General features: G+C 45.7%; 2 protein-coding genes across 2 annotated transcripts; both read right to left on the reverse strand.

The window, feature by feature from the left end:
• Positions 1–2: 2 nt before the first annotated feature.
• On the reverse strand, positions 3–7,039 carry ascc2 (activating signal cointegrator 1 complex subunit 2). Its single transcript, XM_036527102.1, has 19 exons — positions 6,964–7,039; positions 6,199–6,304; positions 5,894–6,052; positions 5,565–5,738; positions 5,255–5,384; positions 4,993–5,060; positions 4,785–4,898; positions 4,480–4,592; positions 4,298–4,369; positions 4,105–4,209; positions 3,864–3,932; positions 3,611–3,685; positions 3,276–3,483; positions 2,697–2,893; positions 2,412–2,531; positions 1,942–2,178; positions 1,726–1,822; positions 1,536–1,630; positions 3–1,222 (listed from the first exon to the last, which is right to left on the reverse strand). Exons 2-19 carry the CDS (start codon positions 6,283–6,285, stop codon positions 1,051–1,053), a joined length of 2,292 nt encoding a protein of 763 aa, XP_036382995.1. The 5' UTR covers positions 6,286–6,304; positions 6,964–7,039; the 3' UTR covers positions 3–1,050.
• Positions 7,040–8,151: 1,112 nt separating this feature from the next.
• Positions 8,152–26,667, reverse strand: vps37ba (VPS37B subunit of ESCRT-I a). The gene is made up of 4 exons (XM_036527610.1): positions 26,473–26,667; positions 16,543–16,714; positions 12,605–12,687; positions 8,152–11,916 (listed from the first exon to the last, which is right to left on the reverse strand). The coding sequence occupies exons 1-4, from the start codon at positions 26,575–26,577 to the stop codon at positions 11,443–11,445; spliced, it is 834 nt and encodes a 277-aa protein (XP_036383503.1). The 5' UTR covers positions 26,578–26,667; the 3' UTR covers positions 8,152–11,442.
• Between the last annotated feature and the right edge of the window lie 954 nt (positions 26,668–27,621).

Below are 27,621 nucleotides of genomic sequence, written 5' to 3' on the forward strand. Positions count from 1 at the left end.
TACTCAATCCAAGCTGTGGCTCTGTGTCTCCAAGACCACATTTGGTAAGCACGAAAACAGACAGCTCAAAAATAATTACGAACCTTAAAAGGTAAAAGTATTTACTAATATATTCTTTATTTAGTTTGACACAACCTCAATACAAAAGCAATCATAAATAAGCCTTTTGTTAGAAAAATGCTCTTTGATATTCTATTGTTGCTTCTTGTATAGTTGCAGTGCATGGTGAAATGGCACCGCTAGAATGTTTGCTTAAGAGACACCAGCCCTTTCATGCTTGTCCACACGCAAAGCTAACGGCAAGTGTTGCTGCTGCAGCAAACTTTGTTTAAGAGGGGTCAAGGTGAGGCATGTCCCTCTGTGTGCACTGCCTCACCTCTTTTCCCACCTGCCTTTTTGATTTTCCACACTCATCAGACACCACCTGTCTTTCCAAAGTGATGGGGATAGCTTCTCAGGTTGGACTCCCTGGATTCTGTTGTTCTAGAGTCGATTTACCCTAATGTTGATTTAATGTTACAGAACGTGTTTACATCCATTCTTTTAATAAATGGATTTGTTACATGGCAAAACACATGTCCACTGCGTGTCCATCAGCACTTTGGTTTACAGAGTACGTCAGTCTTCAGTGACCAAGCAGCTTTTTTTTCAGGTTAACAAAAAAGGAGCATTTAGGAGGTGGAGGGTCACTTAACAGTCCATCTCATTAAGAAACTTCAAACAAAATCTTGCTGAACTTAAAACTCAGGGTTGTAGTTATAAAATGGAAAAGAACTACTCACCATCAGCATTGCCGAACTAGGCTATGTGATGGAAAGACGTTCTGGTTTGTGTGAATTATACGAAAAATAGAGTTGGGTATGTAAGAAACTGATGAGGGAGACAAGATTAGCCTTAGAAGTCACAAAGAGAGGGAGGCCGGAACTGGATCCTGACGCAGGAAGTGACCACTTTTGCGGTCACCTGGGATACCTGAGCCTCGACTGTCTCTCTGGTCACTGCCCGTCTCCTCCAGCATCTGGCAAGAAGTGTCCATGGCAACGGTGTGCATCAGGATGGGATCATGCCTTTGTTCCTCTTGCGGTCAGCCATGGCCCTGCGGTTGTGGTTGGCACCTCGGCTCTTGTTGGCCTCCTTCTTGCGTCTGTCTAGCGTGGTCTCCGTGGTCTGGCCCTGGCCCTTGGGCCGCCCCACCACGTGGCTAACTGGCTCTGGCCTGTACCTGTAACAACCAACAACACATGTTTGAACACGACCAGGCAAGTCAAGTCCCTACTCTCCGCAGTAATCCGTCTTTAGAACCAAAAAAGTCCAACTTAAATAACAATTTAATACAGATGTCTGGATCCCAACCAAATAAGCTATAGATGGTCACTAAGAGAGATGACACCCATTTCTTTCATTCTGTTTTGCCTGACGGTGTGTTCCACAGTTTTATGTGGGACAGTGTGTGCCATTTCATAGAAAGGCAGTTTTTCGTACAGCTTTGCTTGTAAGAGGGTGTGTCGTTTCAGAGGAAAGCTGTGACTACGCACCCTCTTCTGCTCTGCATGGCCGCCCTTCTGGCCTCCGCTCTCTCTCGCAGCACCGCAGGGTCCTGGACAAAGTGGTCCCTCTTCACCTCATCATCCTTGGGGGGAGATTAGACAAAAGACTTTGTTAAAAACAGAGACGTGGACATTTAAAGAACCTGCTCCTATCTTTTCTCTCAGAGTGGGTCTGCACCTTTTCCTCTTCCTCTTCCTCTTCCTCCTCGTCTCCCTCTTGCTGCTTGCCCTGGACCTGTTTTCCAGCGCGCAGGATCTGGGGGGTGGTGAACGGCCTGTGGAGAGGTGGTCAGAGTCCATCAGAACACCCGAGATGAAGGAACCAGCTGCGTGTCACAGCGTAATATGTGGCGCGATACAAAACACGGCATGGTCAGTGCGCCCTGGGTCATACCTGCGGTTCAGCAGGTCGCTGTCCTCATCCAGGTCGTTTGCTCCCACTTGGTTGACATCGTAAGTGTCGTCGTATTCGTCGTCGTAGTCATCCGTGAAGTACGCGCCGCCTCCGGCCCCCTGCTCCCCCGGGGCTACAGGCACCTCATCCACCACGGTCTGGTAGGCCTGGTACCGCGCTCGCTGCTCCTCGATGTGCTGCTTGTCGTTCAGCATGTCGCGCAGGCTCTCCCCCTGCCTGCAGGCACCAGCCGCACACATTCCACTCATTGTCTTGTACCCATGGCGTTAGCCAAGGAGCACTGGGTAGGAAATACTGCTGTGGCATTCTATCGAGTGAATGTATAAAGTGTGAAATTCTGAAGTGGTTTTCTTTTTATACAGAAGCTTTGAAATGAGAGAAATTCCTGTGTCCAGATTATGACTGACTGGAGAGTACGGAGATAAGCTGTTATTTTGGCCTCCTCTCACCTTCTACCCTTCCAGATGCGAGACATATCCAGCTGATCCCGAGAGAAAACGTCAAACTCATCATCATCAAACACGTTGGACCTGGAGCTCAGGACAGATGGCAGCTCCTTTTTCACTGGCCTGAGAGGAGACAGACAGAGGAATTGGTGTCATTAACCCCACTTTTAATCACAGCACACGCCCTTATTCTCATGCTTCAGGTCCCTGAGCACATTTACATTGTCTAAAAAACAGTAACACCTTAAGGGAAGAGGAATGGAGAGAGGAGGTCCCAGGTGTCCTTACCTGGGCAGGGTTCGGTCCAGCTTGTCCAGAGCAGGTGCCAGCCTGTCCTCCAGGATGTTATTGATGACCACCTCAGAGTTGTAGCCGTACTCCTGCAGGCAGGCCAGGATGAAGCCCTCGCCCAGGTCTGGGAGCAGGTCTCTGATGTGGGACAAAAGGGACTCCAGCTCCCCTGCGCTCACTGTGCAGACAGCTCCCTACGGGAAACGGCCCCCACCATCAGAGGAACACCCTGGCCCATACAGGTGGCCTTCACTGTGGCCAAGAGCGTCACACATCTCACTGTGATGACCATCACCTGAAGACTAGATACGCTGATCTTGTATGTCTGCCTGTTTCTGTACAACAAAGTAAACGGCCATAATGAAAGTGCTAAATGAGAGTAACCAATTATCAGGAAAAGAAATCTACTGACCACATATTACCTCTATTTCTGCCATGGACCCTGAAGCATACTTCTGCAGAAATCAGTTTGAGGACTGTTATTTGCAACTGGCAATGTGAGGATATGTATGCTGTGTAATCAAAGTCTAAATTCAAACACAACAGATCATGAGTGTAAACTGCCTCCAAACTTACATTGTCCCCTTTCTGAGGGGAATCCACCTGGGCTTCTGCAGCACTCTGTACCCCGTTGGGCTGGTCCTGCTCTCTGTCAGCCAGAGCCCCATCCACGCTCTTCACTTCCTGTGGGGCTGCTGATGGGGCTGGCCTAAGCCTCTTCCTGCCCAAGCTCTCCCATGCAGACTCCACACCCTGCAACAGGTAGGATGTCCTGGTCTCGTCGCTGGCAGAGAAGTCAGGATCAAGGACAACACCCAACAGGAGAAAAGTACTTAGAAGAGATTACATTTTTCCATCTGTGGTGAAGCTAACACAATAAAATGCAAATGCTGGAGGAATGTAGAGGATACAGAGGAGGAAAGGCTTGCTGTAAGAGGCTGATGTCATCTGCCACAGGGAATTGCTCGTCGTAATCAGCCAAGAACCTAGGTAGAGAAACAACATTTTCATTGGCCCATAGAAAGAATTAACACCAAACATTCAGAGTGGCATGAATTTTTTTTATTATTAACATCCTAACACAGCATAAAAGAGAAGCTTTCACATTTCTACACCGAGGAAGACTCCTCAGAAAGAATGTAACTATTCTACACATGTTCATACCTCTTTTCCTGGAGAAGAGCACTGAAGATCTGTAGAAAGTCTTCCACAAAGGACTGTATGTTCTCTGAACTACAAACCACAGAGATAAAAAAAATTATAAACAAAACATCTCAGGAAGCTTAGTGCATGAGATAACATTTCAGATTCTCTACATAAACTGGGAATGATAATCTACAGTTCATCTGAACCTGAGGGTAAAACAACTCAGTATGAAGAGATGAGAATGCTGGTGGACTCTCACCCCTCCACAATGGGCTGCAAGCATGTGTGCTGTAGGAGCAGGTGAGCGATCTCCACCATCTTCCTACAGGAATGTGACACCCTTCTCCACAGGTCCTCCTGTAAACTGGGTTTGGGGAAGAGTCACCATGCTGTCCACTACTTTTTGCTCCAATTGCTGACCAGTACCGATGTGCGTAAGCAACAACACTTACCTCTTATCAAAGTTCCTCTTTTTCACAGCCTTCTCAATGTCAGGCACAGCCAGCTCATAGAATGAAGCCAGTCTAAGAAGTGCAGTAAGTGACTTATTACAACATATATTTCCTACATAAGGCACATATATCTCAGGCTTGACAGTTGCACGTTGAAGGTGGGGGTGTCCTCGCAACCTTACCTGCTGAGGAAACCATGTGAGTGGAAGGTGCGGCAGGCAGTGGGGAAGATGTCAAGGAAGGAGTAAATGGTGGTGCAGGAGTCACACAGGTACAAGACCAGGTCCGCCAGATCCTGCGGGTGGCAAATCAATAAGGTAGTGATATCTCTGTGATCTGGTGCATAATGGCTGCCATAGTTTACTGATAATTACATATTCATAAGTAAACTAGACTTTAACTCAAGGTAAGTGTTGAACCACAAAAATGACTAAATGTCTTAGATGTCCGTCCTTGGGTGATGCGTTTCTAAATGTGTCCAAGTCACCTTCTGACTCATGGTCATGGCAGTGGGTCTTCCCTGGGCTCCCAGCTTGAGGGGTTCACGCGCAGTGGCTCCCTCCACCTGCAGGCCACACTTCTCCAGGATGGTGTCCAGCACCTGGGGAAGGAAGACCGCATCCAGATCAGTTACAGTGTAACTGTAACAAATGACCGGTCTACTGAGTGTGGGAGTACATATAAGCGCCTCATACCTGTATAACTGTAGGCACCGCCTCCTCCAGGTCACTATAGTAACTGGGCTGCTGAGTGAAGATGTTTTCTGAAAGAGACAGACATTCAAATTAGGTCATTAGCAGATTACACATAAGTGTCAATCATAATCAGGTAACATTCCTTATTGGAAAAAAAAGATGTTACAGATAAAAAGCAGCAAACAGCAAACACTGAAATGTCAAACTTGAAATGTCTGTGCTTTTAGAAACTCTAAATTAGGAAAGGGAGAAACAAGTGCACCGATCATTTTGTGAAGTAGCTGTGAATTTCCTTTTCCATATAACACACACAGGTCCAGGATCTTGGGAATGTCAAACAGGAAGTTGTTGTAAATAATCTCTCCAAACACAGCTGGAGTAATGAAGTTCTCCTGAGAGAAAAGACAGGCACTAATCAAACTTGTATTCAATGTTGAAGAGAAACAATGACTCTTAAAAACACATGAATTACACATATTGGTAGCTGAAGATCTTGTTTCCTGAGCCTAATCCTCTGCCTCTGCTGAAATTCTATGTGACGTGAAAGAGGCCATCATGAGCAGCACACCCACCTTGGATTCCTTGTGTGTTGCCATCCTCAGGAAGGTCATGAAGACTGAACGGTGTAGTCGCCGTTGCATATCAACCACAGCAGGGGAGGTGGGCAGTGCATCTGGGTCCAGCCCCCTGGGAGCATGACGCAGGTATGAATCTAGGCACTTCTGAAGGGACTCATCAAACACCACCTACAGGAACAGCAGACAGCATACCCTGAGCCACAGCCACAAAACAGGGACAGGAGGAACTGCCGAGTCTCAGTGGAGGCACCCATCACACAGCTAATGACGAAGCTCTTCAGTTACAGAGATCTAATATATCAAAACATAGTGCAGTCACTGACCTGGCACCAGAACTTGTCATGCGGCAGAGACAGCAGCCAGTCCAGGTCGTCGGCAATAAACTGAGCATGCTCCAGGAACTCCTCCAGCTGTGCTGAAGAAGCTTCCAGCGGCGGGGGCCTATATGCCACAAAACATCGGTCCTCCATTCGGTCAGGGTGCTGTCATTCACAATAAAAAAGAGTTTTTGTATTATAACGCAAGTTCTTCCTCCAGCTATGTCAGTATGGAGTACAGAAAAGGGTAGCTATAGCTTCCCACGTTAAATTACTAAGTGGCATAATGTCGGACAATCATAATAACTTGCCAGCGCTGGTAGGGTACGATCTCTACCCATAGGCCCCCCGGGTTCCGTCACATGCTGTTCGTCCAAAGGCATTCGCGCACTCGCCATCGCTTCCGTTTACAAGTACCTGTGTGACAAATGTTCAGACATATTATTAAAGTAAGCGAGTGAACACAGATCCTAGCAATCTGTTTTAAGTTCGGTTAAGTTTGAGCTGAGGCTAAGTGTTACAATCAGTTAGCTAGCACCTGGTTGGCAAACCAGTCAATAAACAATAGTTAACGTTACGATACATATTCCAATCGCAGATTCGTGTATATCGCACTTTAGAAAAGTTAAGGATTCAATGGAATAACTATGTAACGCAAGCTACTAGCTAGCTAATCTGTTTTGTAGTCAGAAAACCTTTCTAGCCACGTCTCGAAAGCCAGACAACTTAGCTAACGTCAGCTATCGAGACATACCAATGAGTAAAATCATCTGCAAGTTGTCTTACTAGCCATTACAGAAGGTGGAAGACAGCTTCGCCGGTGACATATTTATAACTACCAATTGGCTATGGCTAAATGTAATTTAGCTGCGACATGCCAGCCAGCTAAAAGCTATGTTAGTTAGCAAGCTAGCCAACTGGCTAGTTTTTTTGCTAACTCCATACATGTCACTGGTAACAAACTGTCGCCAGGCAGCAAACCAGCAAGTACGACAGTGATCCTTAGGTGCATTAGCTAAACAAAAATATCAAGACTTTAAAAGCTGAGATTCACCGACATAACACTAGGTAGTTACCTGACACGTAATCCTCTTCACACTTTCTATATGCTCTTCCTCCTGCCATTAGCTAGTTACACGAGTGCGTCAAACGTCACATTCACTTCCTGCGTCACCTGCGTTGAAACCGTGACGTAACTTTACGCAACGACTCCAGAGACACTCCCACGCTATTTTTGTATAGTTCTGAAGGGAGCCGCTCTACATTGAGTGTACTAAAGCTGGGGACACACAGGGAATTCACCTCAGTGCAAAATGAGTTTTAGTGAACATCTAAATTGCTACCGAAACAACCGAAATTGCTTTAATATGAAGCAATGTGGCTGAAAGCATTGTCGCCCTTTTCCTCAGACCCTAATTTACACACAAGAATCAAATAAAATTACTTTCACACACTCCCAATTTACAAGGACAAAACGCACTCATATGTTTATTCAATGATTGCTTGTGTTAATTCCAAAAGGTTTTGATAGCTTGGTAAAGTTTTAAGTCATATCTTATAGACTACCTAACAGAAATGCTTTTAAAGCTTACAGAGAGGTCAAGAGACTGACATATACAAAATGACCTATTTTAACATGGTCGAAACTTGGCCACTTATTTGTGGGCATAAGACATGTCTTATTTGTTTGGTCATATTAGCTTAGATAAAGAATGAAGGATTTAAACTTCAGCATCATAATTGTTATTTTTGCAGAACATCCCCAAAAGGGTTACACAAGTATGGTACCTATACATTCATTTGGTAGATGGCATATTGTATGTTCAACCCCAGTTTCAAAAAGTAGGCTTGGCAGTGCAGCATAGTGGTAAGGAGCTGGGTTTATAACAAAAAGGTTGCTTGCTAAATTCCCTGGTGGAGGACTGCTGCTGTATGTATGTAACCCAGAATTGCCTCAGTAAATGTCCATCTGTGTAAATGGATAAAACTGTAACCTATGTAAGTCGCTCTGGATAAGAGCATCTGCTAAATGACAATAATGTAATTCAGTTGATTACTGATGAAGATATCCAGCAGGGGGAGACATCATCCAGAGGAAAACATCAGCATGCTTACAGCAACCATACAGGAGACATGAGACAGATATAAAAACATTTTTATTTATTAGCATTAAAAATAGACAGAGGTAACTTCTGCAGTCCACCACTACAATCTTCATTAGTCATACAACACAGTATTACAATAACAATCAACATATTTTACATTAGGAGTGTAAAAGATAATATTTTACATTATAAAACAGCTATTTCTGAGGGATTTACAATTTTACCCAGGCCCTTGTGTCACAGACCTGTCCTAAATGTTTACAGCAGACAGGAGTGCCAAATCTTGCAAATTCTGATAAAAATAAAATGAACACAGAAAGGGATGGCTATAGCTACATTTATGGTAAATAACATGCTAGGTCTTTGTCAGTTAGTTTGGCAATTTTTTTTTTCTTTGTGACGACATTGGCAAATGGCTTTTCTGCACCTACAGTTGTGGATGACTCAGCCTGGCTTCTCACTAGAATGTACAACTAAAAATAGTAAGGAGAATGAGGCTTTATGAACTCCATAATGGGTAGAGCTACCATGTACTGTCAATGCCTTACTGATTTAAACCAAACATAGTATTTTTCGGTGAAGAGTCAAGTATTTTGATTGGTTCTAACAAGTCAGCACATAACAGCTTCAGCCATTATATCCATTCTGAAGCCTCAATGTCCCACCACTGCTCACCAAGCTGTACCAGTTATTTCCCCACATTGTTGCTGACATTTGATATGTGGTGCAACACACACAAACGTCCACTGATTTCAACAGTAACTCAAAAAATGAATATCTTTGCTAAATGCAGCCAAACTCCCTCAGGCCGATGAACCAAAAGATGTGCACAAGAACAATACCGCTTCCTTCCCAGACAATGCCAGTGGAGTGTGTCTGTGGAAAGAGTATTGCCAGCAGCAGACCAGCACCCTGAGGAGGTCGTCATTCACATGCGACCTGGCTGCAGCGCAGTAGCACCAGTTGTAAGAGTGGGACCCCGACAGAGGGACTCCTCCCTCCCGCTGAAACCGTGCCCTGAGCTGCTCTGCACTCGGGAGGAGCTGGGACCTAGCCAGTGCCTGCTGCCAAAGCTCTGTGGTCAACAAGGACTCACAGAACCGAAGGGGACAGGAAGACCCACACCTGATGGAGTTAAGTGGGCAACGAGGACAAGTTCGACTCCGGCCCTCTGCTCAGTACAGGCACACAGTGGCTTTGCGTCAGTGTTTTCAATCTGTAGAGAGGGATAATATGGCAGACTTAAGTACGAGCATCCCAAACACCACCGGGAATTCCCCTCTGCTGTAGTGCTAATCTAAGTTAGGTTACTTCAGATGTTCACATAATGACAGACACATAATTACTTTTTATGCTACTGAATTATTTTCTCACACCTCCTGATTATGAGGGACATATCATATCGATGTGCACCAGCTCAGCGAAATGAAACCATACTGTTCCATCAAGTCTGGGTGGAAGTGCAACCTACTAGGCCCAAAAACCTTGCACACTGGATTTAACCATGGAGGTGGTTATCTAAATACGTGAAAATAAAAGTGACATCCAGCAGGCAAATATCTGACAAGAAAAACTAAACCACAATGTGACCTGAAGAGATATGACATAATGTATGTAATAAAACGAGGGCCCTACAACCTGGTAATTGTAGTTACATAAATTCTGATCCCACCGAGACACAGCACATCTCTGAAACCCAGTTCAACACGCCAACGTACCTTTATACTGCAACTGCAGCCGTGCGTGCTGGTGTATCCTCTCAGGTGGTTATAGTAGTTGCAATAATAATAATGATCATTATATCCACTATTTACTGGGGGCAGGAGGCTGGGGAGAATTGGTGCAAAATAATCCAAAGAAGTCGGAAATGTTGATACTCAAACACTGAGAAATATGTTACTAGACAGGTAGAAATGTCAAGTTTCCATAGAGCAGCTCTTTGATTTAAGATCGACTCCCTTAAACATATACGTATATACAAATGGTCACATTTTATATGCATATTGGTTTTATGTGAAGAAAGACATCTCAGTTGGCGTTTCAAGGAGTAAGTGAGAAGGAGTATAATTGCCAGGTGAGGCATACTATAGGCTTACTATAGAATGAAAGGCTATACTATAGTATAAAATACACACACACACACACACACACACACACACACACACACACACACACACACACACACACTCCTGTAGTGCACACACACATTCCTGGAGAGGAGCACCATGCTTGGTGGCCTTTATTGCTGCTTACAGGGTGACAGCTGGCACAGTCGTGACTGCAGACGCAAATGAAACGGATGGCTTGTCAACGCTCTGCACCCCTGAGCCACAACTTACATGGGTCCTATATACCCCCACAGTGCACTCTGCTGGGGACAATGGGAGGGGCCTGGGTACTAGGCTTCACCCCCTAAACCACACACAAACAACATGCCCAGCTGAGACTGAAGGGGGGAACTTTCGCTTACAGCATTCCTTTCCTCCCTAAGCTGCACCTGAAGCAAGCTTATCAACCATTAGGGGAACTGTGAGAGGACATCTGTATCTCTGCTGTAACTTCCTAACGTTGTAGATATGCAGTTTAGAATCCTTACAGATGGGAAATAAGTTTGGCAAAATGTGAATTGCCATAATGCATACACAGAAGGAGTTACTTTTCTGATGGATTCCTGGTAATTCACTCCATCCAGAAACTTTGAACATATGTAATCCAGTTTTCAATTAGTTGGAAGTACTGTAAGTCCTATCTAATTGATTTATCTAATCTAACAGGAAAACGGCACAGTAAAGTAAAAACATCTTTGGTTGCCGGTTTGTAAAATGAACCTGGTCATCAAAAATGTTCAATTCTTTCCAATAGGATGGCAAAAACAAGTTATTTGCTTTTCACATGTATAAAACAGCACAGTAAGGTCTGTTTGCATCTAGATTTACTCCTGCCTTTCCAGCTTCTAATCAAGTATCCACTGTCTCCTGTGGTCTGAACCGATGTAAAGCTTTCTTCAGTCAAAACATGGGAATTTAAAAAAATGAACACAACCTGTTTGTTTTTCTCTTTTGACACATATAGTACGGGTAACCAAAATCAACAGAAGTAATGGGGAAGGATACCTTGACATGACAGTATGTAAAATGCTTGATCTACCAAGTCTTTTTCAGCTAAAAAAAAAACATGAAATCAACTATGGATAAAGACATTGTAATCAACCCCCCCTCCCCTCCTGATTGGATTCAAACATGGAAGAGTGCAGAATCACTCCTCCACAAATATGCTCAGATTCACAGCTTTGCTGTAAGTGCTGCCATGGTTGTTGAGATATCCAGACAGACAAAGGACGATGTACTCCCCTGCACGTTCCTCTGCCACGCCGGTGAAGAGAGAGACCCCAGGAACACACACGCCGTACCTCAGATGCAGCAGGCCGAGCTCTGCAGGGCGGAGGCCCCGTCACTGCATGATGAAGCCAGGCTGTGGAGCCATGCGGTGGGGTGGCCTCTGAGGCAGTGCCGGGGGGTACTGGGGGACGAAGGGCACTGGGGCGTGGGGGTAGCCCTGGGTGTGATTCGGCAGCGGGTTGCTCACCCTGGGGGGGATGGGGGGGTAGGGAGTGGCGGGGTAGAAGAGGGGGGCGGGCTGCGGGGCGGCCGCCGGGGCCATCTGAGCGGGCGGAGGGGGAGGTGCTCTCCTGGGCTGAGGCACCGGAGAGCTGCTGGAGTCTTTGCGGAAAGAGGCGGGCGCGGCGGGGACCTCCTGGCGGGCGGACGGAGCTGCGGCCTGCGGCAGCCGGTGACCCTTCAGCACCATCTCCTGCAGCTTGTCGATCTTCACTCTCCGCAGGTGGGCCAGCTTCCTCTTGCTCTGGTACTCATCGATGAAGGTGTCCAGGGACACCTCCCCCTCCAGGAAGGAGTCTGCCATGTTCTGCTCGAGGGGAGGAGAGGAGAGGGAACAAGAAGGCTGATGTAAAGCACACATGTGGCTGATCAAGCATCCTCTACAGTGCATGCTCTAATCATTACAGGCTCCATTTAAAGCAGACTGCACACAGAGTGACTGTTACTCAGAGGTCAAATCCAGTTTCCACAACCATTAATTGGAGTATATCTCTAGAGCACTGTAATGGAGGACCAAGACCAACACTCTATGAATACTGTGAATACTTGTATGTGTGTCTAAGAGCCTTCTGCAGGTTCAGCTGCAGAGGGCAGCCTTCTAAACATGCACCAGTGTTCGACCAAACTCCCAGGTGCACTGCCACTGAGAGACTTCACAGCAGGTGGCTGACCGGGGTTTCCTGCACTATATCCAGGCATTACATTTACATGCATTAGACAACACTCCTGGGTTGAGAGTGTTTGCTGAGAAGCTGAGACTGCAATGTCGGCCAGGAGTACATATGCTATTAACAGTGTGATGGTAGGTTCTTTCGTTGTGCAGAAGAAGAAGAACAAAATCACATGCTCACAAAATCACAAAGTTACTTCCCAGTTGTGGGATGTGAAAACAGGAAGGCTTGCTGGAGCATGAGCAGGCAAGACCGCACTCAAAGCAGCATCTCTTTGGCAAGTGGGTACACAAGAGAGGCTGAGTGCAAGGGAGGTGTGCTTACTTCTGTCTCCTCCTCGATTTTGGCTCCTTCCGCCTGCAGCAGGGCCAGCAGGGTGTCCAGTGAGCCGTTCCCAGAACTCTGATCTGTGAACAAAAAAGGAGGCTTCATGTTACAACAGCCTGCACTCGGAAGGGAAGTGGTTCTGCCTCCTGTCCCCTATACTGTAGATGCATCAGTCTACTACTACAGAAGCCATCAGACTGAAAGTGCATAAACTGTCCCACATAATACGGCGAGCACTTGTGTCCCCCTGACCGCAATGTTCTTGTAACACTGTTTATACAAAGGAGGCCCCCCGAGTCCTACACTAATGCAGAATATAATTCGCATTATAACCAGAGGTGAGCGTGATGGATAAACCTTCATGACCAGCTACACTGATGAGAACTGTGCTTTGCCTGGCAGGTAGCCGACATGGCCTCATGCTTCTTCGGGGAACTGACTGGAAGACACAATGCTGTCCTGATTAAAACCCAATCAAAAAGCTGCAGACACGACAGGCTGTTTCAGCAACTCCTGTGTGAGTATAACAGCTATGAGCAGAGGGATCAATCTGGCAAGTGGATGGAACAAGACTACATCTAAGCCCATTTCTGTGACAGACCCTGCCAGCACCAGATCAAATCAATCCACCAGTACAGCATCATATAAAACATGCACATACACGCACCTGTACTTGTAATTCAATATGTTCCAATTTATCCACTTTCCTATTACTAAAATTCACAGTTTTGATTAATGTGTCACTACACTTTCTGGATGTACATAATTATGAGTTGTGAACAGAGGTAACAAACTTTTGCACTGTTCCACCTTTCCACTGTTAGGAGTTGTTTGTGTTTTGGAAGCAAGGATTGAAATCTGAGGGATGATAGAATTTTTTTCACCTGAGAGCTGAACTGCAAAAACCAAGTAAAGCAAGTCACCTGATATGAAGATCAAGTGAAGCATGATGGGAAACGTAAGTGGCGCAAGATACAATTTGGCCAGGTTGTTGTGCATGTCTTTCTATGACTGCTATGTAGCCCCAGGATTTTAGTCACTTTCAGTCACAATGAACTAATAACTCAGCTCCCAGCTAAGTGCAGAACAGTGTCATGAAGGGCCTCCAGCATGTAAATCAGTCTGCTGGCATCCCAGGCATGAATCCTGAGCCAGACCCTCTACCTGCGGGCCACATAGGCGCACTTGCTCCACCAGAGATCCAAACAGAGCATGTAGCCTGTGCGGTTTGGCTCAGAACATCCCCCCAAGTCCTGTGTTCTCTGATGCCAGAGGGTTAATGGTCTCACGCTTTTTAATGAGGAGAATGTATGAGGAGGCTGTCTGCCAGTCAGTGTGCTGGGTACAGTTGGCACCACGGCAAACAATGAGACAGAGCTGGAAACACCGAACTCCAAGAGGAACGGCAGAGGAAGAGGAGGAAGAAGAAAAAAAAAGGTCACGTCTCCACAAAGCCCGCGCTCTCCCCCCCCCCGCATGATGCTAGATAAAAGGCTTAATTTAACCAGCTTTCCCGGGGCATGACGCAGGGCATTTCACAGCTGTCTGAATCAATGTGCCCGGTCACGGGGAATTACATCTCTACAGCAGGACCGGGACTCGCACAGGGGAAAACAAAAACAACGCTCCGTCATCAGCGCTGCCATAGTAACGCACAAGGGGAAAGAGGAAGAAAAACATACTAAAATGTCAGGAAGTTGAAAACAAGAAAAAGAAAAGCACAGCAGAGTCAGCGTCAGGTCTCCATCGTGGCGTTTGCAGCGGGAAGCCTCATACAGACAGGATTTGCTCTGGCTGAAATGGAGGGATCAGGTTTACCGAGCTGTGCACGCTGCTGGCTGCTCATGGTGAGGGTCTGACCGCAGTGCTGTGGTGAGACTGGCGTTTCCTCCTGGGGGCCCCTGTGGAGTGAGTCCTTGCCTTCAGGCAGCCCCACCAAGCAGCCTGCTTGTCCTCCACCCGGCCTCCACCATGAGTCACATACACACACTCTCACCGCCGCCGCTGCTGCTCAGGTTTCGAGCCTGTCGGAGATCCTGATCCGGGATATCACGAGACAGCGGGCTGCTAATTGATACGGGGCTGCTTGCAATCTGCTGAAAGGTTGAGTCTGGCCATCTTTGCCGTCCTCCTCCTCCCCCTCCCTCCCTCCACCGGCCGCGTCTGTCTCAGCCTTCACGCGCCCCCGAGCACAAAGAGGCACTGTTGGGCGGGGGGGGAGCCCGGGGGCAAAGGGGGGCACTGTATGCTGTGGTACCCGCGCCCGCCACAATGTGGGCTTCACATGGGGCGCCTGTTGCCATGGCGGGGATTTAAGGGGAGAGGCGCGGAGATGAGTCACGGCAAACAATGCTCCCTTTGCCAGCAGACGGGCTTTCCATGTGGGTCAAACGCGCGCGGCTCTGCGCTGAGCTCCACTGCAGCTGAGCGGCTACGAATCCTGCTTGCTGCAAATCCATAACTAGGGCAGCCTGCCTGGGGGGGAAACTGGGTTACCTACATCTGACACAAAGCCCCCTCTTTCTACACACGCATATGACTGGTGGCTGATTTTGTTTACTTCCTCAATTAAAAATAAAACAAAAAAAAAGCACTCGAGTTGTGTAGGACATTTCAGGGAGCCAGGCCAGATCAAATTAAGCTAAAGCAGAGATGACAAGGGGGGAGGAAAAAAACTGAACTCAGAACAGCTGTGAGAGCAGATTACAGATAAAAAATTAGGACAACAGTGCCGCTCTAACTGTGGAAACACAGTAGTCCTGATATGGAGTTTATGAGAAAACCAACCAAGCGACACATGGAGAAGTCAACAGGAGACTGAGTGGACAGTGACACTTAACCTCAGTTTGACACCGGTCTGACTAATGCCGCACCATTCAGTTAAAAGTAAACTTTTGCCCAGGAACAGGGAACAAAATTGTGTGCCTTGGGGGAAAAGCTCTTGGTTGCGTCTGCGTGCGACGCAAGAAAAATGAAGTCAAACTCCATCAGCGTCAGAGCTCCGGAGGTGCAGAGAAGAGGGAGCATTGTTGGCTCGCTGTTTTGAGCAGGTTGCCTGGCGACTGCTGCGTCACCTCGGCCCCCGGCAACACCTGTTTACTCACGGCATGCGCAGCGCTGGGGAGGTGTGGCCACGGCGCTGTGGAGCAGGGTGCGCTCCTCACAGACCCCATTCACAGAGAAAGGACAGGGCAAGTGAAATAAAGGTGGCGCAGGGCAGCTCAGCAGCGGTACGCTTCCTCTGGATCTGCCCAGCGTTCGCCTCATGACAGGTCATAAGTGGGGTTACGGGCTGAGAGACGGGGGGCAGCCGGGTGAATAGCACGAGGTGAGATCTAGCCAAACCGGTGAGGCCGGTGCACCGCGAACACGCACGCACCCGAAGCACCTACGGGAGGTGACAGGGAGCGCAGACATGACTCCCACTCGGTTCCAACGCTGCCTCCAGCTGCCCCACTTTGCATAGCAGTCTCACATTTCATGCCTCCCACACCAACAAGGACTAAAAAAAAATACAGCCACATTCCAACATAGTCAACGGTATCATCTACACCCCACTCCTTCCCCCCCACCAACTGTTGCCATGCAACTTTGTCCATTTCTTTCCATAATTACCCAGCTGGGTGTGATTTCTGTCACATGGCTTGGCGATACCCATCCAGGAAACCATCTATAGCCTTTCAGACTTGTCCCAAAATTACGAGCACACCACAATTATAGTGTGGAAGCAATACGACAACCACGACTACTGCCTTTGGTTTGGAAGATAATCGAGGCATCGCAATACAAACAGTCCCAGTGAAAAGTAATTAATGCCCCAGTGTAAAATCATGCTCAAAGAAGCTACTCAGAGCACACCAGATGCCAAATAAAAGCACAGGGTTTCTGTTATGTGTGTTAGAGCCCTCCAAGTCCCATGTACAGGAAGGCTTTACCTAAAGTGGACTTGCGCAGCTGGTAGGCCTCAAACAGCTCCTGTAGGCAGCGGTAGCGTTTGGTGAGCTCATTCTTCTGAGAGTCCAGTCTGGGCTGGAGCCCCAGGTTCTGCTCTGCCAGGCTGCGGTTACTGGCCAGGGTCATCTCCTTGGTCTGCTGCACCTCCCGGATCTGTACAGGACACACACCAACGCTGTTACACCCTACAGTCATCCTGGTTCCACATGAAACGCTAAAAGGAACTGTTTGCAGTCACATCAGAACTACAGGCACTGGAACAGGAATGCTCTAGCCGACATTCACATCAAAGGTACCTTCCATCCACACAATTCACAAATTATGCAAGTCCCAGTCTGAGCAACAGAAACAAAGGCCTGTCATCAGTGTTGTAAATGCAGACACAGCTTTGTGGTTGAGGAAATGCAGAAGACAAGCTGAGGAGCTCAAGACCTGGGTAAAATATATGAAGATTTGGTCAGTGACGTCAAAGCAGAAGTAAGAATTATTACTCACTGGCCCGCAATGCTGAGGAAACAAGGACAGTTTCTCCCATCATCCCTGTCTTTTCACAAAGTTTTGGTTACTACACATCAGAAACGTCTGGCTAGCTAAGCAATGTTCATTACAGTATTTTTCATTCTCTAATGACGATAAACAGTGAGATATTCAGCTAAATGCGGACAGTTTATTGTCATTACAGAGGACAGACAGAAACATATGTTGGCTAGCTAAGGAAGGACAGAATACCAATAACACTGCACACACAACTGATAATAGAGGGCTTGTTATAACATCATATCCATACATAACGTGGCACTCTTCATTTCAGTAGCTGTATTTCGCCGAGTTTTTGGTCAGTGTTTATATTTGGCTTTGCCGTGTTGCGTGCCAGTGAGGAATATCACTTCAACATCTTCGTTTTCTTGTGATAACAACACTTATCATGGACCAAACCTTGATATTTTTGTCCTAGATCAAGACTTATTATTTCCACAAAACATTAGTCTTTCCCTCTCTCTTACTGTTGTGACTGAGCTTAATTATGGAACTTCAATAAAAACCTGTTTCAGCCCGCTGGCTAGCTGCCTATGTTCCAGCTGATTTGTCACTTACTGTCCAGATATTACTGTAAATAAATATGGTTGTGTAAACATTTTACGACTACGCATTACACATTTATTTTGACCATTTCTCCAGGCTTTCACAGCTTTCCAAACAAGCAGGCACACAGAGACAGAGACAGAGTCTGGAGGCTGTGGTCACACACATGCCATTTAGTCACCACATGTCTGTGGGTACACTACCACTCCCTTTTTCAGTTTCCTTTCCTAGAACCAATGCCCAGTGTATATATTATATATGTACTATATATATGTGTATTATATATGGTATACACAGACACACACGCACATGCAGGCGCGCACGTACGCACACACACAGATACACTATCAACAATTACTATGAAAAACAGGTACAGCAATATTTATCATTCATTACTGATTTATGTATTGATGCAAGGTGCGTTCTATGCTGTGCTAGTGTACAGAAGCCAGCTAGAGTATATCAAGTATTGTGCTTGCTGGAGCTTGCTGTGTCTTTGTGCAGTAATGTACAGACAACTATGACAATGACAACCATGATGTTTTATCATTACAATACTACATGAATGCTATGAAAAACATACTAACATTAACATTTCTGGTGTTCAACTAAAACCGCCCCGTCTCAGGTGACAATGTGGCTGCTCTAATGTTATTCCACTGCGCGCACAATCGGACACTAACTCTTTGTGAGTTAGAAGAGCTGTGGCTCTCCCTCACAATGGCGCGGCTCTCATATTCCCACCCTCATCGCTCGGCTCCCCGTCTCTCTGTGAACAGCGGCCAGGGGCAGGACGCGTCCTCTGTGCCCTGTATTTAAGCTGCTCTCAGCCAAGCACACCGTATCAGCCGTGGCCCTGCGCTTCTGTAGCGGGTAGCCAAGCGCAGGTCCTGTAGATCAGGCCCACCAGATTCACACCCACTTTTCCAAGGGGCAGAGACTCGGCTGGGGCCTCGCCTGTGTCCTACGGGAGGCAGCAGCCTGGGAGTCTACAGAGGAAAAAGGGGGGGATGGCACAGCTCCCAGACCAAAGTTCACCTTCAATGGTTCATTTATGATTGCTGTGACCGCCACGTCATATGTTCACACCCGGACTGCGTGGCACAAGGGGCAAGAAGAATGGAATTGCTCTGCAGAGAGGCAGCTGTGCTGCACCAGCAGCGGGTGGTGTGGAATACATCATTGGCTATAATGCAATGCATCTTCATTTTGAGCCCAGTAAAGTGCTGGCGTGGGAAGCAAGCAAGGCTGGACTCAGCCCGGGACACAGCCATGCCAAGAGCCCTGGGACAAGGAGGGTTCTGGGAGACAGCAAGGCGACTGTGGTCCCACTATCTGAGCATCTGAGATCTAGTGGCACGTAGTTACACACAGCCCTTGGCCTGTCATAAAGAGACACTTCAGCGCTTGCACCACCCTGTCCTCACTGTTATGTCTTTTGCTAATTACTGTGCTTCGCAGCACCACGTCTCTAATTTGCCACCCCACCACTCAGCCTCCGCGAAAGTGCCTAAAAAAATCCCAGCTAACTGCCAGCCTCCCTCAAACCCAGGCACTGATTTTGTTGTCCAAAAAAAAAAAACACCCCCTGAGTTTCTACTTTTACTCTTTGCTTGAAAACGCCCCCCTGAGTTTCCACTTTTACTCCCTGCCTGTGTGGGACAACCCCTCCACACGTATGTATGTCCTCACAGTAGGGGACTGTAGTGCAAATTGTCTGGGCTGTCAATCATAGGATCACAAAGTGCCAACACATTTATTCCTGCAGTTTGGGAGACACCTGCCTCCAGGAAACAGCAGGGAAATTGAGCAGAGCAGTGGGAGGCCATTACAGGAGGTCATAATTTGAAATATTTTTCCAAAAAAAGCCACTTCTATGGCAGCACAGTGCACAAACATGCGTTAAGGTCACTCGAAAGGCACTGGAATTTCACCCTCTCCTTACCTGTTGAGAAAGGAGGACCTGCAATACAGTACAGAGCTGAAGGCTGGACTGTAAGCTATTGTTGCCGTTTCCACTTCTGAAGGGAATCTCACCAGTTCAGCTGACCTATGATAACCTGCAACAGCCTGGCAAAATACTTCAGTCAAAGGCACGGCACCTCTGCATTCATTTATTCCACGGCGATTACCCCCAGTTACCCATCACCACAGGGTGAAACGGGCATCTACCAGCAAGAGATGAGCCTTTCATTTAAAGAGTGGGGTATACTCGCCTCAGACTGTCTGATGGAATCCTGGCCATGCTGCTTCACTGCCTGCACTGTCTTAGAAATACGAGATGCTGTATTCTTATCTGCCTTATGCCTGATAACATTACATTATTGGCAAGATGAAACACAAGGATGATTATTCTCAGCCCCGATTTAGCTATTTTAATCATCCTTGGAAATCTGCTACGTGTTTGCCGAGATTCTTGGTGAAATTTGCTGTGTGCATGCTGAAATTGTACCTTGCTTCACACCTTAGAATTGGATCCTATCAGTTCCTGCGAATGACGATAAAGGCTCCTGCCTTACGAGTTGCGAATGGATATAAAGCAGCCTTTTTTTAACCAACGAAAAGTTAACCAACCGCTGCCCAGAGTCCATTAATGAAATAAAAAGGCAATGAAAACAACCACTCAATAACACTGTCTTGCCACCAAAATCAGTACCTTTGTGGAAGCTTTAAGAGCTTCCTACAGAAATACAGCAAGAAGCAGTGAGAGAATAAGTGATTCGGAACAATACCACGTAACAGCTGTGAGCACCGAGTCACCAAGGAAGTTACTGAGCTGTAGCAAGACCATGAGCGTTTATTTAATCTGTCTGCAAACAGCTACTTCTACAAACAACATTAGTATGATAAGTGGAAAGGAAAGGCCAGGTAACAGAAACCGTTGATGACTTTGTGTGTCCTTGAGTTACAGCAAGTGCTTTTTAGGACAGTGACCAGTGAGTGGCTATGACAGGCTTACAAATTGTTACCAAATACTGAGGTAGTGACAAACAGCAAGATTTCCTGACTTCAAAACTCATGTGGCATGGCAGCCCTGATTCAGCAATAAATAACCCAGTCATAATGTCAGTTTCACTCACAGTGTGCTTGCTTGAGGTTTTCAAGAACTGCAGCTTTATTCTAATGATTCGTATGAGAGTAGCTTTTGAGAATTCACAGGTAACCAAACCAGACACCAATAAAACACAGACATATTTTCACAATATGATCGCTGGTAAATTACTTTGAAAACGTCAGCTGTACTTTTGTCAGGGTTCCTGAAGCAGAACTGAAGAATTCAGTAAAATTTGAAACTGACATTAACTTTCCTGCCTGAGTGTGTCTGGATGCAGCATGTAATACCCTGGGGGAAGTGAGACAGGTTTGATCATTTGAAAATTCAATCTTTGGAGCTGAAAAAATTTTCAGACAGCAAATGATACAAAGCCACACGCTTAATATGTACCAATTATCACTGCTGTGTAATTACAAACCTCACAATCAATAAGTAATTTTAATCAGCAACCCAATTCTGCAATGTTGAAAAACTAGGCCACCCTAGCTGGCTAAGATGTTCCCTTTGACAGCTTATCAAACTATTCTATTCTTAGTCAGCTGCGCAGTGACTGAAGACGAGCATTGAGCAGTTGTTGGGAGTTGCTCAGACAGAGACCCCCTCACAGCTGTGAGCCTGGTGCATGCACAGCACAGGCATTGGGGATAAAGGCCAGAGACTTGTGGATGCCCTTCATGAGTCAGTGCTCACAGGATCAGCCCTGTTTCAGTCCCGGAGAAAGGAATCCGGCTCACGCAGTGAACGGGCTTGTTTTTCTCGAGACAATGCGCTGGGCTGGCCGTCTATCGTCATTATGTACTCGTTTCAATCGCACAAAAAGTATTTCGAGTCGCAGCGGACAAAGGCACCCTTCCCCATTCCTTTCTCCTTCCCTCCCCCCTCTCTCAGACAATGGGGATTGAGCAATGGGGTCAAACTCCACTCACAGCTGGCTTGTGTGTGAGTGACTGATGCACAGTTGTTTTGCTTTGCCATCACTGCTTTTCACACAAGGGTGCAACACACAAATCTGTGTATCCACTCAGACTTAAACTTAAACAGAGGATCCTGTCAGTCAACAGCCCCTCTACCTTAAGATGATGAATCATGACGATGGCAACTTTCCTGAGAGTAAAAATAAATATTTGGACATGAGACATAACACCAGCGAGCTCTTGTTCACTCCTGACCATAGCAGCGGCTGCATCAAAGCGCTAGCTCTGTCTGGCTGCTTGAATGTTGAGTCTGGGAATCATCTCGCCTCTCATGAGGGGCTTGTAGAGGAGACATGTGGCATAGCAATGCCATTTCATCATCCTCTCTTCCGCTACAGTGACTTTTCCAGCATCAGAACCCGACGCAAAGGGGGAACTACAACCGCAAACCGCGAACTAAAGCCTACAACCTGGCAGCATTCCCATACGCGTTTCTTTTTTTTGCAAAACCGCTGCTGGGCACCTACACCCACTCCCAGACAGAGCCATTCAGAAAATAATACGGTAAAAGGGAACAGGCTGGTTATTCTTGGTGAAATGTCTACCCTGGAGATGCTTAAAGCATGAAGCATTTATCTTTGACCTGTCCTGAGATTAGCCAGCTAAAATATGTGCTCATAACTTGTGAAGACAATTCAAATGGCCTTTGACTAAAACACTCATTATGGTCATGTCTTACTGTAGACATCAACAGAAGACGTTCCACTGTGTTTCTATCAGTACTATTATTTAAACTGCTTCCATTTTCCAGTGACATGAAGCCTTTTGCCATGCTGGCAAATTATGACAAGCTAAAACAGTTTAAACCCTGCCGTTTTTACTGGTGATAAAAATGATCAATATTTCAATCAACCTAAGAACAGGTTTCTCCAAAAGCGGATTCACACTGAAGTAGCATGGTTTCGTTTTCTGTGGTTTCCGTTTGGCCTGACAAAAACAACACTAGAAAAGCAGAACCAGACCTGCATATTTCCACCTTGCTCCAGTTCTGACCGTGAACTAGTGGCTTATGAAACTGTCTGCACCGCTCAGGAGTCATTCCCTTTCACATGGAAATGGATATCTACGGACACCATGCTCATATCTCACCGACTCCACAAGCACAGAGGAATCATTCATCCCAGGAGTCCCATGAATACACATCTGCCCCACTGCAGCAGTGCTGAATGTCCACTGGATGACAGACTATTTCCCACCTGATCAATACCTGACATCCTATTACCGACCACAATATGCACGCCACAAACACCACAAGCTGTGCAAAACCAGTGAGCCTCCCCAATCTCCACCGCGTGTGCATCTTACTAGAAACACCGAGGGACCTTTCCGAGAAATGAGCCAGGCAACGAAAGAGAACAAACACCGCAGCAGACCACACTGAAAAGAGTTTCATGGTGAGTAAGAGGTTGGCCCTCTGCTGATTTATAGGATCGGCCCTCTGTTGATTTATAGGATCAGCCCTCCAACCCCCCTTCTCATTCAGGCTTCAGGGACAGGTGCCTCTGCAAGGTGTCCCTCAAAAGCCTGTGAAACATAGAGGTGCTGCTTCTGCTTGAGGCAATGATGCAGGTCCTCCTGCCAGACTCAAGACTCTCTTTGAAGAGTGGTATAGGGAGAGCTGCGGTTGTAGGTGTCAGGACTGGATGACATTTGACCTGGCAGTGGACATGCACTCCATTGAGATCTCTCACTAAGTGCCAATACAGTCAAGACCCACTAGGCATCCAGACTATAGGTGGTCAGACCCTACAAAGCCACCCTGCCTGGCAACCTGCAGCTGACGAACTAATGGAGTGTGAAACTGTCTCCACCAATTCAACAGCCCTCGGAAAACTTAATTTAACTGCTAAGCCACTCAGAGAGCAGGAGGGTGTGACTTGTGGACCATTTGAGCTTATGTTTGAAATAAACATTGTAACAGAAATAGTACTTGCAGTGCTTTCACTATTCAAAAATGAACAAAAGCAATGGTGAATTATCTGGGGAAAAAAAAGACAAAGCAAACAAAATTTGCCAAGGATATACAAAGATACTCAAATGCAAATAGCAGCACATAGTTAGGGTCATGTTTTAAATTATGCTTGAACTGACCCAAGAAACCCTAGTTCAAAAAAAAAAAACACACAATGTACCACTTTACCATCCCTGCTATCATGCTATCTACTATCACTCCTGGGACTGAATTTTGACCAAATGTGTTCAAATTGTTAAGATCAGAGTTTAGAGTCATCACCCCTTTGTGAAGAATTTATTCCGTTGTCCTTGCACACAATCAGAGTGGGCTCCTGAAAGGATGCACTGTTCCTTTCTGTCCTGGCACGTCTCGCACTGTAACAGAATGATAATAAGTCCCCCAGAATCGCCCTCAGTGGGGGACCATCAGTATTTAGTCAGAAGCTTTCAGGCACAAACCCAAGCCGCTTTATATCTGAGCTGCAGGTGCCCCTGGTGCTCCTGACCTGCAACAAGCCGAAGAAGCCAAACTATCCAACAGCTACTGCTGTGCATGTGACAATAATTCTAAGTCTAGGAGGTCGGCTTGAAAGGAGTTAAAACTAACAAAGCAAATGTCAGTGCATAAAAACTTATCTAAAAGCCCCCAAAGCTGCACAGGTATCCATCTTATCGACTTGGCAATCGCTAAACTCGTAACCACCACCGGTCGGATCCAGCCAAGCAAGTGCACACAGCTTCCTCTCTCATGCTGTCTTTTTCCATATGGTGTTAAGTCTGAGCAAATGCTCACTTTGAGGAATACCTAACTGACAGTCTTTTATTTCATTTCTTCCTGATCAAAGTGATTTCTAAGCAGAAAAGCACCTGGCTCAGTACAGGCCACCATTCGGCATCCAGCCGCAACACTGGGTCAATCTAAATAGTTGCAAATGTGCCTGCTGGCATTGTGGGCGATGCTTAACAGGCTTAACGGACAAGCCCTGGTTTCCTGCTGACCTCAACGGGGGTCAATATCATTCTCTCGTGTTTAGTCTTCACTGTTCCTCAATACAGAGCTGGGATCACACTGCTGCAAGGGATAATGGCAACACATAAAAATGTTACCAAGCAGCCATAAACAGTATAGCAAACACCACAGCTCCAAAAAACACCTATGAAATGTACTCTAATAATTAATGAATTTGCTCTGGAGTTTCATTCGGTCTCGATTTAGGATTCTCAAAGTGAATTTTAACCATATTATGAAATTAAATTTCTTTTTAATACGGACAACAACTGAAAGCATAGAAAGACAGACTGCATGCGAACGACACCTGCATTGGCCCTTATGAAATGGGCGGACGAGGCTTGTAACACTTACAAGACTACGGTAGTGCAAGTCTGTGAAACGGTTTATGCCTAGGAAGTTTGTTAAAAATGCAATAGCCAAAACACCAGGCCAACATAATGAAGTAGTCTAAATATGAATCCATTAATTTTTCGTAGGTAGGAGGTGAATTCAGCACGATTATTAGGAGGGTTAAGACAAAAGAAATTTGGAGTCCCAAAACGTTAATCCGGTGACTCCAACTTCAGACGCGCTTTGCGGCTTGGGACCAACTTTTTGAAGATTACGACTGAATTTTAAGAACATGTTATATAACTATTCGCGCACTTGAAATAAGAACCGTGATCACTTTTTGAGAGAATGAACTCAACAGAAAATCACTCCAACCTGACGTTACGCGCTGAGAACACTCGGCATTCAAATTGAAAGAAGCATTGGCTAGCAAGTACAAGGGAGAAATGCTGACGGTTTTTAAAACGTGCAATATAGCCGACTAAGGACAGGACACGTGCAGCGTAAATACATAATAAAAAGACAAAAATCTACCTAATTTACAAACCCCTCACCACTGAGTGACATACAGACGGGACACTGCTCTTTTGCGCCGCAAGCAATATTAAACTACTACCATCATCCTCAGACAGAAAATACAAAGACAGCGAACGTTGTTTATGTGGCCAAATCTCTATTTAGTGATGGCGACACTTGTAAAGAAAAAAAAAAACGTGTAAAATCACGATCACAACTAACGTTATTAAAAATTACAATGTCCTAAATAGACATTATGTATTTAGTTAACGTCACCTATCTGATATTGTTGGCAAGACTATTTTGGTGCCGTAATTTAACACTCGAGCAAGATAGCTGGCTAGCTACTAATCACAAGCTGTTGTTTAACCAAAATACATTGTTAACGTTTAACGTTAGAATGCGGTGGTATTTAACCAGTCAAACAAAAAAATACACATTACACACTATACAATATCTAGATTAACACCAGAAATGTGTGTCGTTTCGTTAGGACCAAGGCAGGCGACTAGATCACATAACATTTCATTACGAGTCAAATGTTGACTACTTGATAACTAACTAGACCAGCTAGTTAAGCACCATCCTATCGTTAGCTATACACCTTGCTGTTCTCTCATCTTAATCAAAGGCTCAATAAATAGCTATCCAGCAAGTAAGTTAGAAATCGTCTAAAGGGAAGCTATTCTGTTCTCTGGGTAACTTATCCAGATAAAAGAAAAAGTCAGTAAACCCTTTGAATAACTAGATCACCAGGCTCTAGCTATCTAGCTAAATCATTTCATAATTATAGCCAGCTAGCTGTGAAGTTGCAAAACAGAAGAATCTTTGAAAGCCAAGGCCTTCGTGTCTGGGACAAATCTCATGACTAACTCAAGGCTGGCTGACAACTGCTTTTGCAGGTTGCTAGCTAGCTGGCTAACGTAACGTTCAGATTCCAGTAACGTTGACAAATTCCAGTCATAACGACATTCATAATAACGCCTACCTCATCCATTTCTTGAACAATTTTGTTGAGCTTTTCATCGTCTTCAAGTAATTCGTTTAACTGCGTCAAAGAATAAGAACTGAATTTGTTCCCGAAGCCGGACATTTCTACTACGGGCGGTGGAGTGTTTGCTAACAAACTAATCCTGATCGAGGTCTCCCCTCTGGCTCAGAGCACTGAGAGAATAAACAGCCCAATTTTTCAAACCGGAAGTCTGTAGGCTTCTTGTCCAGGAAAAGTGTCAAATCAGAAAGCAGGAATACCGACGTCATTCATTGTTTCACAAAACATACTGTATGACATCTCAGATATGACAGAAAAAAATACTGGCTAGTGTAGGTTACTCAGACTTCTTACATAAAATTTTCATTGATGAACAGAAGACAGAACTCAGACACCTTCTCAAGATTCCTTTTTATTATGCACTTTGTTATGGGAACCGTGTACGAGTACTTCACAGCTCCCAACATTTTATGGATATCGTGATCACGCTGAGAAATAGCGGTGTTTGTATTCACACAATATCACCAAACTGTGACCAAACTCCTACTTGCGAAACTCAGCAGTAATTTGACTGTTACACCTTGGACTGGAAATTTTAAAAAATAAAAGAAAGGCGGGTCTCTATGTTGACCCAGTGATGATGCCTACCCTATCCACCACTTGCTAGTGCACTAAGGTGGTCTTCTGCGTGTCCCCTTTTCTTAGTTTGGTAGATTTGGTTGGTTCATTTTTGGAAGTTAATCAAATCTCAACAGTCCTGCAGAAAATACAGTCCTACCTGCTCCCCAGAAACCGTAAAACAGAATTAAACATTGTGCCCTGTACACTTATTGTTACCAAAATCTTCTTTCTAACAAAATAAATATTTAAAATGACACACTGATCAATGTAAATCTTTCCCAGTAATCAAAGATTTACATTTTATTTTGCTGATATTCCTTTTTAAACACAGAACATATTCATTTTCAACATGAAGTACATCAGATAACTTCAACTTTCATCAATTTACTTTTAACAGTTGCATAGCCATCACGCAAGTAAATATAAAACTGTTCCAGCTTTTCACTTTCACTGATACACATGATAGTTATTCATAGTTTAGTTTATCAGCTGAATCTGCTCCCTTCAGCCTCTATATAATGCTTT

This window comes from Megalops cyprinoides, chromosome 4, assembly GCF_013368585.1.
Source record: "Megalops cyprinoides isolate fMegCyp1 chromosome 4, fMegCyp1.pri, whole genome shotgun sequence".
NCBI lineage: Eukaryota > Metazoa > Chordata > Actinopteri > Elopiformes > Megalopidae > Megalops > Megalops cyprinoides.